At 33.9% G+C, this 20,783-nt stretch overlaps 3 protein-coding genes across 4 annotated transcripts; 2 read left to right on the forward strand and 1 right to left on the reverse strand.

Annotated features, from left to right (window-relative positions):
- Positions 1–1,050: 1,050 nt before the first annotated feature.
- Positions 1,051–4,636, reverse strand: LOC104699719 (phospholipase A1 PLIP1, chloroplastic-like). The gene is made up of 5 exons (XM_010415062.3): positions 4,250–4,636; positions 2,416–3,525; positions 2,269–2,328; positions 1,684–2,100; positions 1,051–1,569 (listed from the first exon to the last, which is right to left on the reverse strand). Exons 2-5 carry the CDS (start codon positions 3,499–3,501, stop codon positions 1,171–1,173), a joined length of 1,962 nt encoding a protein of 653 aa, XP_010413364.2. The 5' UTR covers positions 3,502–3,525; positions 4,250–4,636; the 3' UTR covers positions 1,051–1,170.
- A 1,235-nt stretch (positions 4,637–5,871) lies between these two features.
- On the forward strand, positions 5,872–7,522 carry LOC104699721 (abscisic acid receptor PYL9). Of its 2 annotated transcripts, none has more exons than XM_010415064.3 (3): positions 5,872–6,444; positions 6,568–6,783; positions 6,943–7,522. In XM_010415064.3, exons 1-3 carry the CDS (start codon positions 6,292–6,294, stop codon positions 7,144–7,146), a joined length of 573 nt encoding a protein of 190 aa, XP_010413366.1. In that variant the 5' UTR covers positions 5,872–6,291; the 3' UTR covers positions 7,147–7,522. The 2 variants fall into 2 exon arrangements, with proteins under 2 accessions (XP_010413366.1, XP_087316448.1); XM_087460322.1 differs by having other exon boundaries at positions 6,014–6,444; positions 6,568–6,787.
- A 4,810-nt stretch (positions 7,523–12,332) lies between these two features.
- LOC109124558 (transcription factor CPC) lies at positions 12,333–12,960 on the forward strand. The gene is made up of 3 exons (XM_087456381.1): positions 12,333–12,404; positions 12,485–12,572; positions 12,719–12,960. The coding sequence occupies exons 1-3, from the start codon at positions 12,350–12,352 to the stop codon at positions 12,810–12,812; spliced, it is 237 nt and encodes a 78-aa protein (XP_087312507.1). The 5' UTR covers positions 12,333–12,349; the 3' UTR covers positions 12,813–12,960.
- Positions 12,961–20,783: the final 7,823 nt, after the last annotated feature.

Here is a 20,783-nt window from a genome sequence, read left to right on the forward strand (position 1 = left end):
TTTATTCTAATTTTGGGGTGTATTCAAACTCTAATTTTGAAGAATTTGATGGGATTTAGAAAATTTAGAATTTTGATAGATTTTAGGGAAGTTCATATGATTTTCTGTAAAATTCTTTCAAATCACACCTAAAACCATGAGATTTGGATTTCTATATTTTTAACTAAACAAATCCTCTAGAATCCTCCAAAATCCTAATCCACAAAACTGTTTTGAATAACAGTGGATTTTAAAGTAGATTTTTAAATCATCAGTTCAATAGCAGTGGATTTTAATAGATTTTAAAGTAGATCTTTAAATCATCAGTTCAATAACAATGAATTTTAATAGACTTTTTAAAATCCATGATTGAATAACATAGAATTTGTAAATTTCACCTAAATCACTTAGAATGTCAAGTTGAATACACCCCTTTTTAATATGCACATCGCTTGCTGCAGCAAATTGTTTTGGGTCCAGTGAGCATTGAATATCAAATTACGTTTTTCTATTTTTTCTCTAATCACTATGTACACAACTAACCATATTGATTAGTTTTAGAGATTTGATTTACATGTTGTTTAGAAAAATAATCCGTTTATATCTTAAAGATGACATATGTGTAGAAATTTTGTGTGTAGAAAATTTTAAATATCGTTATAATGATAGATAGGAAATATAGTCCATAATGATGAAAACTACTATTCACCACTTTAATAACATGGTATGAACAAAACAAAACTTGTGCAAATGATTTTTATTTAATATTGTATTTTATTATTAGGTAGTTTAGCCGCGATACTCGCGGCATTTCCGGTAACTACATCTATCTTTTTATATCGATAATTTAACTTTTATATGACTTTAGTACTAATAAAATAAATAGTGAGATTTCTAGATCAAAAAATTCCAAGATTTTAGATTACAAAAGTTTTTATTAAATTCATTTTTTCTGACAAAAAAAAATCCTAACCACAAACCTTAAAAACAATTATATTTGTGGGTGACTTTTGAGTTACGAGATTTACTTACATTTATAAGTTAAAGAATTAAGCTGCAAAAAAAAAAAGGTTTTTAATGCACAAAATCCTTTGGATTACCGCTTACCCCAACAAATGTAAACAAACGCATAATTTAGAAGTGAGATTCCACTTATATACAACCGTAGATTTATTATATTTTTTCCCTTTATTAGACATGTGTCATGATCTCCTCAGCAGTCGTCGAGCTCCTGTCCATTGCACGTCCTGCTGACGTAAGCACCGGCCAAACACTCCTTCTGTGTATCCTGGCCTTCCTAACTATGAGTTTCGTGTGCTGCCTGAGAACTCCATTCACGGCCTTGACGTAGTTTTTGGAGTCGTGGTCCCTCAAGACCGAACCTTCCGAGCCATAAGCTGCGCGTTGACTGAGTGTTTCGAGCGGGTGAGGGCAGTTCAGAAACGCACGTAACGCCGTCGGAGAGTAACCTTCGTTGCTCTTTTCTAAAACGTAGAGAGCATTTCCAGGTGGTAGCCAAGGGTGCGTCGGCGAGACGCTCTCACTTGGCTGTAGAATAAATACTTTCCCCATTGGTGAATACAACAGTTTCTGCAAAAAGTAAACACACAACCAGATACATCATCTGTAATTTAATATACAGAGAAAAAATAAGATGTTTAATACGTTAAACCGAGAAAAACACTATTCGTAAGCAGGACTTACATTTTTGTTGAGACAAGGATGTGTACGGAAGGACCCATTCAAACGCTTAAGAACGAGAGCAACATGGTCAGGATAATTACATGAGAAGGCTCGTGGGACGATATCTCTATGCATCATCATACAGTGAACATGACTCTCGTCAAGGCCAAGCTCGGCCAGAATCTTCTCCCCGCCACAAAACACAAACGGTGAACCGTACGTGACAACGGGTTTCATAGCTTCAGAGCTAACGAGTCCTCTAGAGATAAGCATCAGATTCACTATTAATGAGAGGCTGCCTCCAAGAGAATGACCCGTAAACTGAAACTTAGCTCTATCTCCGTGTACAGACAAATGCTCTGTTATTTCGGGTAAGAACTGTTCGTATATTCCTTTCGCTGCCTCGTAGATTCCTCTATGTACTAATACATCTGTATCCTGCAATATTCATATCAATATCCTAATTACGGTGTCTACTCTAATAGGATGAAAACCATACAAAACAAATTCTTTTTTATGTAACATAGCTTTAGAGAAACCAAAATTAAAAACCGAACCAAAAAACCAAATATCCATTACTAGTAGAGAGATCAAGATCTTTTTTACCTCAAACTTAGTTGGCTCGAAGAAGAGGTTTGCTTTCCAAGAAGCTAAAGAATCAGATCCCTGCAGTGACACAACGCTAATTAGCACATTGAAGGATCATGATATTATAAAACAGAGGAGGTGCTCTTGTAACTTTGAAATTCATACCTGAATCACAAAGCACCTAGTGTATGTGTTTGGATCGTCACACACAAACCACTCACAAGGAGATGATTGTAGCGACTGCAGCTCCCTTGCCGCTTCTAGCTTCTCCTCCTCACCTGCAGCAACCACAGCGGTCATTGTAGACGCTGCAGCCTGAGCCGCAGCAGCTGATTTATAAACCGGATTGTTTGGTTCTGAAAAATCGTACTCTTTGCATGAGTGAATATAAGACGCAGCTGAAGCAGCAATATTGTAAGCAGAAGCAGAAGATGAAGATGATCGTTGAGGTTGCTTCTCTGATTCTAAAGATGTAATAACAGGGACTCGTGTCGAATCCTGCTCGAGTTTCTCTCTAAGTGTCGCTGCTTTGGCTTTCTTTTCCAAGGAAGATGTCACAAACTTTAACCCATAGTTTCTTCTCAAATCCTCTCCCTTGATCTCCGGTATCGTGTAAGCCACGTTACACAAATAAGCCAACTGAGAAAGCTTTTTAGCCTCAGACCAAGAAACCTTCACAAGCAATCTAGAGAACGACTCACGTTCCCAATCACCGTTTTCAGATCCGTAATCTGCAACGCAACCGTCTTCCTCGTCTTTACAACCACACGTAACGTCAATATTATCCTCAGCAACTTCACCATCTCCACTCTCTGGTCTTTGCTGTTTCTTCCACTGTCTTCTTATCTCGAGTAATCTCTCGACCCAATTCGCCTTCTTGGCTCCATCTAGTTTTGGCTCAGTCTCAACCTCGATCTCATCACTCGCTTTCTCGTCTTGAGTCGTGTCCGTTTCAAATAGCAACGTTTTTATCGGATTGGGGATTATGTCGCTCGATATCTGTAACGAGAACACTCCAACAGATCGACTAGTTTTCATCCCTGGACCAGGAGGATGTACAGAGACAGCTAGAATTCGGTTCTTATTACCGGAGCGACAACACAGATGATTGTCCGAACTCGATCTCCGTATTCCACCACTTGTCACGACGAGATCTTGACCGGATAACGATCTACGTAGGCCGATATGTTCTTTTAAAACGTCATTCGCTGCCGCTGGAGATGTAGACGCCATCGCCGCATTAAACGCCATTCTTTATGACCAAAAACTCCAACTCTAGCAAACAAAAGAAGACAAATATAATATAAGTAATCCCAATTATTAAACACAAATATAAGAAGAAGAAGAAAAAGAAAAAGAAAAAAAACATCATAATTTGTCTAACCGTTCTTAACAAAAAGTAGCAAGTAAGTAACAATCTTGACTATTTCATACTTCACATATGCGGAACATAATAATGATTAATGAAACGTTTGAACAGGCTAAAAGGAAAGGTGAGAAACGTTTTAATTAGGTGGACTATATTAGCCAGGTATTAAAAAGAAATGACACGTCACAAAACTTCAATATACCTACGAGCCAACTAAGTGTGGGGTAGGAATCTTAATAGTTGGACTGGGTCCATCGTACAGAAGTGCTTCCACGTGCGCCACGTACGATGTGCTCATCGTATTTAACTTTGTTTTCGTCTAATGTTTTTCTAACTCAAAATAAGCATATCTTTTAATTTCTTCTTCTATCGTTTTTTTTTTTTTTTTTCATGCTTGTTTTGATAATCTTTATGAACTTAAACGAATATCTAACTCGAAGAAAATATACAAAATTATGCAAATTTTTTAAAAAAAATAATAATAATAACCAAAACAGACAAAAGCATATGATATGCGTTGTTCATTAAAAAACGGAGATTTCACGGATATTCACGAGAATAATTTGGAAGAAACAAAACAGGGGATTGACAAAAAAAACAAACAACTTTGAGTGTCGAGAGATGCGTTACCTTATTTATGGGTGTTGATGGATGATGATGGTAAACAACAATGGAGGATAAAATTAAAACAGCGTTTCTGAAACCGTTGGATCAGCCGGAGATCTGCAGGATCATCTCATTATCAGATCACCACTTCTTTTGAACGATATCAAAAGTTCCTCTCTGATAATAATCAAACGAGGCGGAGATTCCAACAATGGCAAAGGAAACGAATACGATGTAACTTAAACGAGAAGGTTACAAAGAGTCAGACCAGATTCTGAAACTTGTTCTTGTTTCTATAAAAAGATTCATGAATCTCTCTCTCTCTCTTTCTCTTTCATACAGATGTAGATGGAAGCCCGATTAATATATATATATACGTAAAAACGAAAGAAGAGAGAGAGATAGAACCAAGTCACGTGGAGGGAGAGAGACAGAGAGGGGAAGGTAAGCAAGGACGTAAATGCCCTCGTCGTGGTCTTTGATTTTACAGATCGGCAAAACCGTAGTTGGTGGTTGGAGAGTGGTTAGGCATTCTTTTGCTTAATTAGCGAGAGAATTTTTTTTGGTAAATGTCGTTATGAAAAAATATAACATTTGTCGTTCTAATTTCGTATTTGTATCCACCACAAGTTTGCTAGAATTCTTCACAGTATTTTTTTTTGTTTAAAAAAGTCAAACCCCAAAAAATCGATTCGCTAAGAAATAACGAAAAAGAAATAAATTTTCCCATACGACAAAAAGATGCGAGCGTTTTGTGTAAATTACTAGACACGGAAGGTGAGGGGTATTACCGTCATATTATATGAGAAGCGTGCGTGCGTGAGAGTCGAGAGATGAAAATATCTATTTGACCACAGAGGAGGAAGAAAGGGTATAGAAAGGTCATTGTAAAAATTAAACGAGTACGAAGAGCCAAATGTTCGGTTGCATGAAGCAAAGAGAGTCAGTAATCTCCACATATCGTCCCCCAGGTGGTGGCTAGCCGCCTTTTTGTTTCCGCCGGGTTTTCTATAAAAAAATTTCCATATTTTAGGGTTTAATGTCTTCTGCCAAAGAGACTTGCCACTTATTGTATTTAGAAACCTCCGTTTCATTATGTTCGTTCATCTAATTAAAATTAGCTAGTGGGACTTATTATGTTTCTCCAAGCGCTAAACAACTAAGGCCCATCATTAAATTGGCCCATTAGTAATATGAAATATAAAGCCTCGCTATCCCTTCTTTTTTTTTTTGGTTTAGTGGGGGGGGGGGGGCAAATAAAGATTTTGCAAGTATAATGATATGTCATATGTCACACTCGAATAAAATGTGTTATCTAGATATATATAATCAAAATATAATAGAAAATAGTTGTATATCTGAAAGAGGAAGACTCTAGATTGGAACCTTTTGATGATAATGACAAAATATTATAATACTCTATAGAAGCTAAAAAAATAAAACAGTCAACAATCGTAACATTAAAATTTTTGAAAGAAAGGTAGGTTCAAAAACCTTACAAAGCTTTCTGATAACGACGTCTAATTTTAAAAATAAACCGAATTAGATCAGTGATGGTTTGATATATTATCAAATAAATCGTTATAGTTGCATGTGAACATAGAAATTTTAAAGATAATGGGCAAACAAAACATGAAGTAAAGAACACACTTATTACCTAACTCACCCGAGACCTAAAAAAAAAAAAAAAAGCAAAGTACAATAATGTTTTGATCTTATGAAGATATGTTCCACCACAAAATAAATCGAATATGCGAATAAAATGGACCTACGTACACTACACTACATACGTATTAAAATAAATTGGATTTTAAAAATAAAAATTCGAGGGAATATGAGAAGATGACGACCCTAGTTCAATTCCCTCTGCAACTTGAAACCCCAAAACCCAATCCTTATCTCTCTATCTCTCTCTCTCTCTCTCTCTCTCAAAATCAGTCTCTTCGTCAAGTCTCTGGAATCATCGAATCTTTTCTTGATTTTTTTTGAGATTCCTTACGTATCAGTTACCATTTTCTTGAATTTTCTATAAAGGAAACAACAACATATCGATCTGAAAAAAGAATATGAATTCGACGATGGAGGCCGGAGTTGGAGGCGGTGGTGCGGCGGCGGTGGCGACGGAGTTTCTGCAGATTCGGTTGAACCACAGGCACGATCCAAAGGAGAATCAGTGCTCCTCCGTGCTCGTCAAGCATATCAAAGCCCCTGTTCATCTCGTAAGTCTCTCTGTTTTGGATTTGATGCGATTGGAGTTGTTGTGTAGTCTCTGTAGGGTTTGTGATTATTGAATGGAAAAGCTTGATTCTTTTTTTTTTTGAATCTGTCGTTATATTACATAGGTGTGGTCTCTGGTGAGGAGATTCGATCAGCCACAGAAGTACAAGCCCTTTGTGAGTAGGTGTGTGATGAAAGGTGATGTTGGAATCGGCTCTGTTCGAGAGGTTGACGTTAAGTCTGGCCTCCCAGCTACCACTAGCACCGAAAGGTTGGAGCTTTTGGACGACGACGACCACATTCTTGGTATCAAAATCCTTGGTGGTGATCACAGGCTTAAGGCAGGTTTTTGCGCATCTTTCAATGAACTATATATATAAACCTCTTGGTCCATGTGTTATTTTTAGTGATCAACCTCTCAGTTGAGAAATCATGAGATAAGGCAGAGTCGTCAGAGATAGATTCAATATTCTAATCGGATACATGTGTTTTTCTTGTAGAACTACTCCTCCGTTGTTACAGTACATCCAGAGGTAATTGATGGTAGAGCTGGCACTATGGTGATCGAGTCATTCGTGGTGGATGTGCCAGAAGGGAACACCAGAGACGAGACTTGTTACTTCGTTGAAGCTCTTATACGATGCAATCTCAAATCTCTGTCCAATGTTTGCGAGAGAATGGCTGCTGATCTGGACAGGATTTGACTAAGATTACTTCTTCCTTCTTTTTTTGAACAAAAAGATTACTTCTTCCTAAAACCGTAGGATAATTAAGCAACATTGGCTATTATTATGTGACAACCTCTTTTTTTTTTGGCTTCGGGTCTTCCTTTGTATGTATATATATAGTCGAAGAGTGCATATTACCATTGAGTGTGGTCGTGTGGACAAGTCGTAAACCTCTAGTACTCCTTTAGGACAGCTTCATGTCTGATTCTTCCATTCGAGTCTGGTTGTGTAATCTATTATAAACAGTAGCTGTAATTTACTAGGAATGTATCATGTATGTAGATTGTAAATTTATCATTCGACCAAGCAATGAGTCAAATTTTGTTTATGGGAGATAAATATTTTATTTGAAGAATTGGGTTAATAATTACTACATTTGTAGAGTCTAGGGAAATTCTATTGAAAAGAATTGAAGGAACTAATAAACATGGAGTTTGATGGTACGAATTCTCAACAAAATTACATACAAACTTCAAACGGTTATTTGCAATTGTGATTTGTGTTATTCTGCCATTTTAGTGATGAATATTAAATACAAAAGATTTAAGGGTTTTATAGTTACAGTAACTTGACAAGTATATAGTTTACAGACTGTTACTTTACAAGTGTTTACAGTTTCTTTTTACAGCCTCTTGAGTATTAAAGTTCATACACAAAAATATTTGTAAGGAAAAAACTAGAAAAATTACGCCAAAGGTCAGTTTAAGTTCTGAATGAAGAAGATCATCCGCAAATGTTTTCTTTGCTAATCCGAAATAAGGATCGGATTAGCAAAGGTTTTCATGACTTCATTTTTGAGCATCAGAAATAAATAGTTTTAGGTGCCGGACCCAAAATAATGTACTTGTTAGGATTCTCCACCTTATTCTTTAGCCCCACCCCAAACTCCGTATTTATGGCCATATGGTAAAAAAAAGAATACAAGGTAATTAGAATATTTTGTATTTGTGACCATGTCCTTTTTTTTTGTAGATATATATTAAGTAGTTGAAATAAATAATCTAACATAGTACTATACCGGTAACATCCACTTAATGATCATTGTAAATAATATGAAAACTAGGATTTCACCCGCAGTACACCGCATAACTAAATTATAAATTATTGTATTTTAAATATTAATTTTTAATTTATTTAGTTTTTAAATTCTCAATTAATTAACTTTTGTCTAATTAAGTTAGAATTTTTTTTGAAATTTTTTTTCTTCTTCTTATGTTTTATAAAGTTTATAACTTAATTACATTAAATTTATTATTAGATAGAATATAAAATTCTAGATTTTTTTTGTTCTCTAGAATTAAACAGATGTATATATCTATATAGTATATTAGTGTATATTTTGATGTGTATTTTTTTTTGGAATATTAAGAATGTGTTATAGTATGTGTAATATTTTGTAGTTCATATACTAAATGATTTATAAGTTAATTTTCATAACTATGATTACAAATCTATAGTATATATAAACTAATAGTTTTAGAACCCGCCATGCTAGACGGGTCAAGCAACATGTTCAAAGATTTTTAATCTGCAAAAACCCATCATACGAAACCCGTGAAAATAAAATTAGTTTCAAATACGTTGAGATTAATGCGTTGAGATCAAAAATCTCGGCCACAGATCCTCCTCCAATATCGAAAATCAATTCGTTTATTGATTAGGCCGATTGTTTAGGAAATTTGTGTATGGAGAAAATATTGTTTTACAAAATTGGAAACTTAATATTAATTAAATTAATTATAAACTTAATACTTAATGTTAAAACTTAAAAGGAGTGATTCCGATTTTTTTGAAAATTTATTTAGGATGAGAAATCTTATTTTCAAAAATAGAAATTTAATATTAATTAATTAAATAAAAAACTAATTAATAATTAATAATAATGACATGATTGTAAATAGGTATAAGCTTCATGATATCTCAAAAATGTATATATAGACGACGAACACCTAACCCGGTACTATCATCATCGATTCATCATAAATAGTTTGTCGATAACAATTTTTTTTTTTTTTTTTTTTTTTTTTTTTTTTTTTTTTTATCGATGAAAAATTATGGTCCTGATACGAACTTATAATAAGGAAGTTTATAGCATGACAGTCTGTCTCAGACTCTCATCGATGTGACCATCTAATTGACCATCTAATAAGTGTCCACTTGATCATTTTCGATACTGTAGGATGGCTCACTTTAATCATAAATGATAAGTTTGTTTGATTTAAAAAAAAAAACAATTTGAACCACAAATTACCATAGTTTAGCACTATATATACTGTATTGCTATAGAAAAAAAAATCTGGGGATACTTTATAGAACTCTGTTTACATCATTGATTTGTTTTGTGCACATTAGACTAATATTAGGTCAAATCGAATTTATTGATTGATTACGAAATGTTTCATTTCTAATGAAGAAGCTAAGAATGTAAGTATATATTAATCATAGATTACTTATAATAAGAAATTTACCTTCAGGTAGAATAGACTAGATAACAAATTCGACCAAATTAAAAAATTATTAATCAATTCACACGTTAAAATAAAATTATAACTGAAAATAAAATCTCTTCCTCTCCCACCAATATCAAATGTTGTTATATCTCATATGTGTTGTAAAAGTTTGATTTTATATTTTAATTTAGAAAGTATTATATATATTTAACATGGTTTACAATTTTTATTTTATTCATATAAAAAATAAAATATTTATTTTATATTTCTTGCCTTTCTAATCTATTCATATTTATTTTTTAAATTTCCACAGTTAAATTTAAATTCACATATGTTGGTTTTAACAAAAAAAAAATCAAGTTAGATATTCCTATTCCTTTTATTGGTCCATTTGACATTTAATTTTAAAAATTTAATATTCATTTTTAATTAGCCAAGACATTTTATTATATACATTAATGCATACTTTAAATTCATTTTTTACTACTGAATTATAACTGAAATTACATAAATTGTGAATTGACTTTTTCTCCTCCATTCATTTTCATTTAAACACATTATTAATTATAATTGTAACTTTTTCTAATTTAATTATTTAGAAATGTAACTTCCATCACTTTTATCCTATAAATAATCATTCTCACATCCTCCTCCACCATATCCCAAATCCTAAATATTTTTTTTTGTTTTTTATAATGTTCTTGCAACCCCAAATAAGAGTTTGATTATATTTTTTGTTTACTATATATTTTACATTGTTTTGAATTTTATTGTTTCTTTGTTTTATGTACTTCTCCTTTTCTTCTTTGTTTTCTTATATTATTTTGATTTAGAATACATATGTATTCTAATATGTATAATAAATTTTTGATGACCATAATAATATTTTGGTTACCACTCATAATAATGGAATCAAGCTAAAGAAAACAACTTAAGTCTTTACTTTAGATGTTTGATTAGTTCTTACAAATTCATGTATATTTATTTTATTCTTAAAATTTGAAATGTTCTCATGAAGGAAATATTTGTAATATAATTATCAAATCAATTTTTTTTACCTCTCTCTTACCTCCAACAAAATTGTAATAAATATATTTTAGAATACTCATCATTATATTTCGTATGTGATTCAACATATAATTATATAAAAGTCATAATTTTTAAATTTAATTCAAATATGCACTTTAAGGATTTTGCTATATAAAAAAGCAATTTGGTATTTATTTTCTTTCTAGCTTTTACTACAAGGATGAAAGATTGAAACTAATCCTAGCAATATAAATTAAATTAAGGGGAATATAAAAAAATTGTAATATAATTATGAAATCAATTTTTCTTAACCCTCACTTACATCCAACAAAATTGTAATACATTTATTTTAGAATAATAATCATTATATTCAGTTTGTGATTCAACATATAATGATATAAAAATCACTATTTTTTTTATTTAATCCAAATATGTACTTTAAATATTTTCTATATAAAAAAAACAAATTGATTTTTTATTTTCTATCTAGCTTTTAATTACAAGAATTAAAAATTATAACTAAACCTAGCAACATATCTTAATTTAAGATTCTTAAATTAAGGGGAATATAAAAAAGATTTCTTTATCGTATTTTAAAACTTTGAATGCACTTCATATAATTTTATAGGAAATAAGTATTTTTTACTTTCAAAATAGTTTAGCTTTTAATTATTCAATACTTTAGGTTATGTGTTAGTTTATATGAAAAACTTAAATTATATATTTAAATCACATAGTAAAATTTCGTTTTTATTATTAATAATATTTTATTACCTCAAATGCTTAAAAATACTAATAAAATTTATTATCAAAGTTGAACAATAAAAAATAAATAACTTTAAGAGATATGTATAATGTATGTATGATTATATTTAAATAAGTTATATATTTTGATATTGTATTATTTGAATAAATAAAAGTGTCAAAAATGTTAATGACATTTAAATTAATTTGTTAAATTTTTTTTATATGATTATCAAATAAATTTAAATTAATTAATATATTCTATTATACAACAATCCGCGCATTTGCGCGGGATATTATCGTTTAAATAAAAGAAATCTTGATTAATAATATATAACACCTCTTGAAATATAATACCATCTTTAGTTATACATTGCTGTGAAATTATATTCTCGAAATTTTTTAAAGCGATGTATTAAGTTTATGATAGGAAACTACCAACTATATAAGAAGGTAAAAAAGATTAAAATTATACTTTTAGAAAAATATGATTTCTCTGTAATACAGAAAAAAATGATTAAATTTTTGTGACTTTCCAAAATCCACATTTTTCCGTTGTAGAGAAAGCTTTCGTTATAACACCTATATATTGAATCAAGGTTGTTGCCTGTAAATTACAACTAATTTTTTTGTTAGTTATAACTAATCTTCACTCCATAAATCTAAATTATTAATAACCTTATTGTATTGATTCATAATATCATACCAAGACAAGCGAGCTAAAAAAAAAAAAAACATATTAGTACGTAAGTCGACAACAGTGACCATTTAATGGTCATATATGGTCCAGTCCAAGGATTTAATTTCCCACCTTCCCTCTATATATCCATTGTAACGCGCAGAAGGAAGCTATTAATTATTTGAGTTTTGGTATATCTTTTCTTTATATACATCAATACATGTCTCGAACAACTCCACAACGAGCAACTACAAGTTAACTTCCCGACAAGCCGGAAATGGATAACCGTCGGTGGATTCATAGAAAGACGACCTATGCGTCTCGTTCCGAAGGTTTACGTACGTTTTCTCTTTTTTTTTGGTAATTATTATTTCTCTTTATTCGAAGCCTAATATATCGTTTGTGTTGACAGAGGTGACTAGCATCGAGTGGAAGGCTGTGACTATGTCAGAAGAAGAAGAAGATCTCATTTTTCGGATGTATAAACTTGTTGGTGACAGGTTAAATTCTCTGTGCGTGTGCACATCTCCTCACTAGTGTTTCATATGTTTTCATCCGATCCAGAGTTATGTAATAATATATTGGAAGCATGTATTTAAAAGGGCTAGTTTCGTGATAAACTAATAATATAGCACGTGGCGAGTAGGTGGTCGTTGATAGCCGGCAGGATCCCGGGGCGTACGCCGGAGGTGATAGAGAGGTACTGGCTTATGAAACACGGCTTCTTTTTTGCAAACTGATGAAGACAGCTTGTTGTTTAGTTAATAAAACGATCAGTGAAGTTTGTGTTTCTATATCTTCCAAGGAAGACAAAAATAAAAACATTCTTATTTCTTGTTTAACCGATCGTGTTTTCATGAAGTATAATTAAAATTGAAGTTGAAAATTGTTATTATGAGGCACTTTATGTTTCAGAAGAATTCAGACGTACGTATTCTATATACAATATGTGATTATGAAGAATATTTCACAAAACCAAGTTTTATTTCAAAACCACAACTTTTAGGTTTCAAAACCACTAATTCGATCGTTTAATTTTTCACTGTCTTCTGATATGTTGGAATTTTAGGGTTTGTGTGGTAAAAGACATTTTACTGGTAAAAGCTAAATTTTTAGCTTTCGATTTTGAAGTTCTTGTTCTCTATTTCATTTTTTACTTTTCTCAAAAACCAAACAATTTAAAGAAAAAACACAAATACAAATTACCAAACTGCGGTTAGATTTTAAGGAAACAGAGACTTCAAAAGAAATATTTTAGGTTAATAATGTAATATTAAGTCTAATTACTCCGAACAAGTGAAAACTAAACGCTGGGTTTTATAACTTTTATTGATAATTTTCTTTGTTGTAATCGTACGTATTTGACACTATCTCTTTCATGTTAATAAAGTAAAGCACGACGTTCTAAAAAATATATATATATATATATATGTCTTATGTCAACTGTTTTTAGTTTCCAATATCACCTGTATTTTTCGAAGAGTAAAAAGATTCTATAACGACGAACAAAATATTTCACAAAATTAAATGACACTGAAAAGTCTGATCCGACATTATTAGAAAAGGACGAAACTAATAATGAATGATACGATGATGTTTCCCCACTTGGGTTACTCCATTTATTGGGTTACTCCATTTACCGTGCGTAACCCCGCTTTAAAACCTTTGAATATCAATGATTCATATGACGACATATATATATATATACAAATTACGATTATGAAAATTATGTAAAATTTTTATTAGAGTCTACATTGAAACTGGTTAGGAATTTTATTACTCTTTCGTACGCTACTAGGATAGATCTTGTATGGACAATCTTTTTGTTATTTTTTTTGGAAATGAAAGGATTTTATAACAATCTATCATAATCAAGTATATCATATAACAATTCATTGGAGTATAACAAACGTTGGATTGTTAGAAATTGATGTTAATAATACGATATTGGCCAATAAGAAGCATAACAAAATCGATAAAGAGAACGAGACAATTGCCATATGACCTACGCGGCTCCTTCCTTTTTATTTTTTAACTAAAAAGGAGAAAGAAGCAAGTTCATCATGTCATTTTCTACGCGAACCAAATCAATTTTAAATAACTGCGTCTTCGCCGAAACTTCCTTATTTTCCATAAATCATATCTTTAAAATGAAAAAGAAAAAACTACATCATTATACATTCTGGTATATATATCACTGCCGTGTTATATACTTTATCACAAAGGCTTTAACTTTGTTCGAGGGTATGAGTTAGGGATGAAGCTTTTTAATTGAACGACACATATATAATTGTAAACGACACATGCATGGATTAGTCTGAAAATTCTGTGTACACGAGTCACAAGATGATACATGTTCTTTTAGTTTTGAAAGCGTAATCGTTGCTAAAATAGTCCCCCATCACATATTGTTGATGTGTATGTATTTTATAGGTTTTAACAATAGTTTTTGTATTTGTTTTGAGTTTTTTATTGAGTCAAAGTGTGTTTTTAAAGTCTTTTTTAGTCTTTTGTGAGTTTGTACAAGTTCTAGGTTACTTTGGAAGGAAATTGAGTGTTTCGAAGATAAAGACAAGCATCTGAAGCCAATTTGGTGAAGACTGATCGGACTAGCAAGCAGATGGAGCAAAATGAGAAAAGCATCTCGGATCGACTGATCCTCGCGAGATCGACCAATCCCGTCCCCGACGCAATCTTTTCTTTTTCGTTTTAAACCGACTTTTTAGGGATTTATTTTATTATTTAAGCACGGGGCTCGACCCCTGGAAAAAGAACTTTTTACTCTACGCCGTTTTTGAGCACTTGTAAGCCTGGGAGAAGATCTCTTATCCTTTCTAACCCTTTGGAGAAGAATTCTGAATCCTTTTTACTTCTTCGGCAATTCAAACATGTTTTCTTCATATTTGATTTGTGATTGTCTCTGTTCGATGTCTGAGTAGTTTATCTATTGGGTTTCGGGTTTCAAAGAGAAATTATGATTTTCTAAACTTAGGTTGTTAGATTTGGGGTTGATCTATTTTGTTCTTCGTCTATTGTTGTTCTTATTGCTTAAACTAGATTAGCTACCTAGTTTATGATCATAGGCTTAATTCATCGGAGCACCAAAAGTGTTGTTGAGTTGCTGGAAAAGAACTTAGGTGAGCAAGGTGGACCTTAGCCAACGAAAGTTGAAGTTGAGGCACCTTGTGAACAGATAAAACTTGAACCTTTATTGATTGCTTGGTTTGCTAGGTCCAAACGACGGTTTAGGGTTTAGTGAATTCATTGCATAGATAGTTAACGCTACAAAATTAGGTTAGCTTTACAACAGTGATTTGAGTTCTAGAACGGTGTCTAATGCATCCCATTTAACCACCTTAGTCCGAAATTATATCCCCATAGATTCCCTGCACCCAATATTTCCTTTTTGATTTAGAAACAACTTATTTACTTTCCGTTTTTGATTTATTACTTGCTTCACAAACTTCCTATTTTGTCTTAGCTATATTCGATCTTTATAGTTTCATAGTGCATCGCTTGGTCTCTGTGGATTCGACCCTAAAGTGCTACGACGACACCACTAGATCGTGGTTGAGTGTACTTTGGGTTATTGATTTAACTCTAGATCAATTTGGCGCCGTTGCCGGGGATCAAAACGATTGCCTTTGAGATTTTAGAATTGAGTATAGTCTAAGATTTTTTTTGTTTTTACTAACTATTATTATTTTCTCTTTTTGTAGATTAAAAAAAAATGAAAAATATTTTTGGGGCCAGGGATTACGATGACTGGCAACAGGAAGAGGAGACCACATTTGATGAAGACATTCTAGATGAGCATTATGTGGATCCACCGTTTGATGAGAGTGTTCTTACACCAGATCAAAAAGTTAGGTTGGATGAGCTTTCCATGGAGCATCCAACAACAACAAGGAGGAACTTAGCAGCAATGATCCGGTTGAATCTCATCCCACATCGAGCAGTACTTGAAGGGAGGGAGCCCACTTTCACAGAGATTAGGGAAGCTCATGCTTGCGAAAAGGTAATATATTGGGTTCCACCAAGCCAAATAGAAGGTACATGCATTTCCACCCTTGAAATTCATGATTTTGAGGATATCCACATGCCATGCATCGAAGATGTGACTTCTAGTTTGGGTACTCCATTGTTCATTGATGAATGCTATGATATGATATGTGAGTCTCAACGTCTAGACATTATAAGAGCAGAAAAACTTGCTAGGGATTACCATGAAATATGTTTTGATATTGAATATCATTGTGCTTTGAGTGTTCATGATCTCGAGTTTAAGTTTTCAATGCCTGATGTATCTAGATCTCTTCTTGAAGAATCTTACCTAGGGTGTGTTCTTGATATTGATTCAATTTTGCATGAAACAAAGGACTCTGAGGTTGATTATATTAATGAGGATATTGTGTTTTATGAAATTAATGGTGATGCAGTTGATTATTTTGTGAAAACCTTGTTTGAACCTGAAATTGACTTTATTTTCCCATTAAATGCATTTGATCCTCATGAGCATCCAACCATCAAGGAATATTTCAAAGTATATGCTACATTTGTAGTAAACTTCCTTGATGTGTATTTTATCGTTTTGCCATGGATAATTGTGTGTTACTTGACACATATTGTTTATTGCATTAACAAGAGAAGGTCTAAAGGTCCATTGGCTCAGCCTTTTGATACTCATGATTAACATTTTGTGTTGAGCGGTCAAGCTATAGACCTTAAATAAGCGCTTATGGGAGGCAACCCATGGGGTTTGTGCTGGCTTACCCTTTTATTTTTATTTGTCTTAGGATTTTGGTTTTGTTTTTAGGATTTATTACTGTGAAATCACGTCCAGTTTTAAGTGTTTACAGGAACAGGTTCCAAACGCGGAAGATGCGAATTTTTTTGTTCCATGAGCTTTGGATCGGTCGATCCTCCTTACAGATCGATCGATCCCGTTGGTTTGTTGCGGGTATCTCCAAGTTCAATAATGTTGTAGATCGGTCGATCCCACCCTGAGACCCATTGGTCCCCAACCTTGCTAACACCACTCCAACACCAGATGCGCGATCACCGGTTTTTCATTCTTTTCCTTTCTTTTTATTTATTTTTTTTCTTATTTTCTTTGTGGGATTCGTCCTTTTTCTTGGCTTTGCTTTCACACCGGGACGGTGTGAAGTAAGTTCGGGGGAGGGATGTCTCCAAGTTACTAATGTCGTTTTCTTTGGATTTTTCTTTTCTTTGAGTCATTTTATCGAGTCTAAAAAAAATGTTGGGAAACTATGATCATATCTAGGAGTCTTTTACTTTGAACTAACACTCTTATGATTGTTTTAGTACTTTTGATTTTTGAATGAAGCTTGGAATGAACATGAGCAGTCTCAACACGCCCCAAAAGACACTCGCCAAGGAGGACAATCAATTGAACCAGAAGTTGTCTCTAGCTTTGAAAGGACTTAACCGGATTTAACTTCTTGCCTTGGGGCTTGGTATACATCAGACAAGACACCTCCTTTAAGCCAAACAAGACATGCATCTCCTCACAAAGTATGCTTCCCCTCTCTCTTTCCTTCATTACTCAATAAAAAAAAAGAGAAAAGAAAGAAGAAGAAGAAGAGGATAAAGGTAATAAAGAAGTGAACCGAGGGTTGTGCGTAAACCTGTGCATCTTTCGGAACTCATGGAAACCTGTCCACCAGAAAAGAGCAAAGGATTGATAAAAAAAAAAAAATGATACCCTAGAAAATTAGGAAGAAATCAATCCTTTGGAAGTGAGAAAAGAGAGAGGAAAAGGAGCATATGAGGAGGTCTTGGGCGATAAAAGGTTGAAGGAGTCAAAAAGTTCAATGATCAATACTCCCATGGTAAGACCGCACTTTTTATTAATATGATGTAGAGAGACAACGATGGGGAGACTGAGGGTTCTCTAAGGCTGTGGAGTTCAGAGTAGGGAGTGTTAATCCTAATCATGGGCAGAGTACAGAAAGTAGTTCTTGATTTGATGTGATGAAGAGTGCAAAGAAGAGGGTCCAAAGAATATGTGAGTTTCCACTTTCAAACCTTTTCTCTGTTCTTGAGTTTTTGTCTGTTCTTGCTTGAGGACAAGCAAAGATTCAAGTCTGGGGGAATTGATGTGCCTGTATTTTATAGGTTTTAACAATAGTTTTTGTATTTGTTTTGAGTCTTTTATTGAGTCAAAGTGTGCTTTTAAAGTCTTTTTAGTCTTTTGTGAGTTTGTACAAGTTCTAGGTTACTTTGGAAGGAAATTGAGTGTTTCGAAGATGTAGACAAGCATCTGAAGCCAATTTGGTGAAGACTGATCGGACTAGTAAGCAGATGGAGCAAAATGAGAAAAGCATCTCGGATCGACTGATCCTCGCGAGATCGACCAATCCCGCCCTCGACGCAATCTTTCCTTTTTTGTTTTAAAACGACTTTTTAGGGATTTATTTTATTATTTAAGCATGGGGCTCGACCCCTAGAAAAAGAAATTTTTACTCTACGCCGTTTTTGAGCACTTGTAAGCCTGGGAGAAGATCTCTTATCCTTTCTAACCCTTTGGAGAAGAATTCTGAACCCTTTTTACTTCTTTGGCAATTCAAACATGCTTTCTTCATATTTGATTTGTGATTGTCTCTGTTCGATGTCTGAGTAGTTTATCTATTGGGTTTCGGGTTTCAAAGGGGAATTATGATTTTCTAAACTTAGGTTGTTAGATTTGGGGTTGATCTATTTTGGTCTTCGTCTATTGTTGCTCTTATTGCTTAAACTAGATTAGCTACCTAGTTTATGATCATAGGCTTAATTCATCGGAGCACCAAAAGTGTTGTTGAGTTGCTGGAGGAGAACTTAGGTGAGCAAGGTGGACCTTAGCCAACGAAAGTTGAAGTTGAGGCACCTTGTGAACAGATCAAACTTGAACCTTTATTGCTTGCTTGGTTTGCTAGGTCCAAACGACGGTTTAGGGTTTAGTGAATTCATTGCATAGATAGTTAACGCTGCAAAAATAGGTTAGCTTTACAACAGTGATTTGAGTTCTAGAACGGTGTCTAATGCATCCCATCTAACCACCTTAGTCCGAAATTATATCCCCATAGATTCCCTGCACCCAATATTTCTTTTTTGATTTAGAAACAACTTATTTACTTTCCTTTTTTGATTTATTACTTGCTTCACAAACTTCCTATTTTGTCTTAGCTATATTCGATCTTTATAGTTTCATAGTGCATCGCTTGGTCTTTGTGGATTCGAACCTAAAGTGCTATGACGACACCACTAGATCGTGGTTGAGTGTACTTTGGGTTATTGATTTAACTCTAGATCAATTGTAGAACGTTAAATAATTGAATCTAGCTCTCTTACCAACGTATGATCCAGTTATACTTGATACTCTAATTTTCTTAACAGCTTATGATCTATAGAGGTCAAAAGTTTCCCATGGAATGGATGATGGATATTTTTAGTGCAAACGCGTATTTAGTATCGAACGATATATATATCTATTAGGAGAGTTAGGAGTTACATCACATCCCGTATGTTTAGCTAAGGGATTATTTACTTTCCATAAACTCTGTTGTATATTCTTAGCGATCTGTCGTATTTATGTTTGGGGATACGCTCTCATGTATATAGGTTTGTATATTCCTCTATCAATCGAATACAGAAATCGATTCAATCCTTTGTTCCTTACATGGTATCAGAGCCAGAAACAGAAAATTTTCAAGTTTGATCATGGCTGGTACGAACCCCCCGAACCTGACCTCGAACAACACGAACTCGACGACCCCGACTCAAGCCACTATGGAGGTAAGACGTACCATCTCTCCATATGACTTGACTGCTGCCGACAACCCAGGCGCTGTGATATCTCATCCGCTGTTGAAAGGGATGAACTACGAAGAATGGGCGCGAGGAATGAAGACTGCGCTTTGTTCTCGCAAAAAGTTCGGTTTTCTTGACGGAACTATTGCTCGCCCCGAAGAAGGATCATCCGATCTTGAAGACTGGTGGACGATTCAAGCATTGCTGATCTCCTGGATTCGCATGACTATTGATCCTGTGTTGCGTTCCAACATTTCTCATCGAGATGTTGCCAAGGATTTATGGGAACACTTGAAAAAGCGTTTCTCCGTTACCAATGGTCCACGCATTCAGCAACTCAAAGCGGAGCTCGCTTCTTGCAAGCAACGTGGACTTACGATAGAGAGCTACTATGGTAAGTTGAACAAGATTTGGGATAGCATGGCTAATCATAGGCCACTGCATCTTTGCAAATGTGGGAGGTGTGAGTGCAATCTTAACACATTGCAGGAGCAAGATCGAGAGGATGACAAGGTCCATGATTTCCTTTCTGGTCTTGATGATGCTTATCACACAGTGAGATCGACTCTGGTTTCTCGTATACCGATTCAATCTTTGGAGAAAGTGTATAATGTTGTTCGTCAAGAGGAAGATTTGAGGAACAATGTTAAAAAGGAGGATATTTCAGCTGACGTGACTGCATATGCGGTTCATCAACGAGGTCGTGTCTCCTCGTCCGTACGTATTGACGATGAGAAATCTGTATGTACCCACTGTCATCGAAGTGGTCATTCATCCTATCGTTGTTTTGCTGTTGTGGGTTACCCCGAGTGGTGGGGTGATCGTCCAAGGAGCCGTATGGTACAAGGACGAGGTCGTGGTGGGTATATTGGTGGTGCATCGAGTGGTCGCGGTCGTAACAT

The sequence above is a fragment of the Camelina sativa genome, chromosome 7 (assembly GCF_030686135.1).
Source record: "Camelina sativa cultivar CO46 ecotype springtype chromosome 7, ASM3068613v1".
In the NCBI taxonomy this organism is placed as follows: domain Eukaryota; kingdom Viridiplantae; phylum Streptophyta; class Magnoliopsida; order Brassicales; family Brassicaceae; genus Camelina; species Camelina sativa.

What these genes read in the sequence shown, in the direction of transcription:
- LOC104699719 (XM_010415062.3), bottom strand. Translation starts at nt 3,501, where the DNA reads ATGGCGTTTAATGCGGCGATGGCGTCTACATCTCCAGCGGCAGCGAAT. An exon ending in CTAGGTGCTTTGTGATTCAG is followed by an intron (nt 2,329 to 2,415) that starts GTATGAATTTCA and finishes GTGTCACTGCAG; the next exon opens with GGATCTGATTCTTTAGCTTC. An exon ending in TCGAGCCAACTAAGTTTGAG is followed by an intron (nt 2,101 to 2,268) that starts GTAAAAAAGATC and finishes TGAATATTGCAG; the next exon opens with GATACAGATGTATTAGTACA.
- LOC104699721 (XM_010415064.3), top strand. Translation starts at nt 6,292, where the DNA reads ATGAATTCGACGATGGAGGCCGGAGTTGGAGGCGGTGGTGCGGCGGCG. An exon ending in TCAAAGCCCCTGTTCATCTC is followed by an intron (nt 6,445 to 6,567) that starts GTAAGTCTCTCT and finishes TATATTACATAG; the next exon opens with GTGTGGTCTCTGGTGAGGAG. An exon ending in GTGGTGATCACAGGCTTAAG is followed by an intron (nt 6,784 to 6,942) that starts GCAGGTTTTTGC and finishes TTTTTCTTGTAG; the next exon opens with AACTACTCCTCCGTTGTTAC.
- LOC109124558 (XM_087456381.1), top strand. Translation starts at nt 12,350, where the DNA reads ATGGATAACCGTCGGTGGATTCATAGAAAGACGACCTATGCGTCTCGT. An exon ending in CTATGCGTCTCGTTCCGAAG is followed by an intron (nt 12,405 to 12,484) that starts GTTTACGTACGT and finishes TTGTGTTGACAG; the next exon opens with AGGTGACTAGCATCGAGTGG. An exon ending in TATAAACTTGTTGGTGACAG is followed by an intron (nt 12,573 to 12,718) that starts GTTAAATTCTCT and finishes CGTGGCGAGTAG; the next exon opens with GTGGTCGTTGATAGCCGGCA.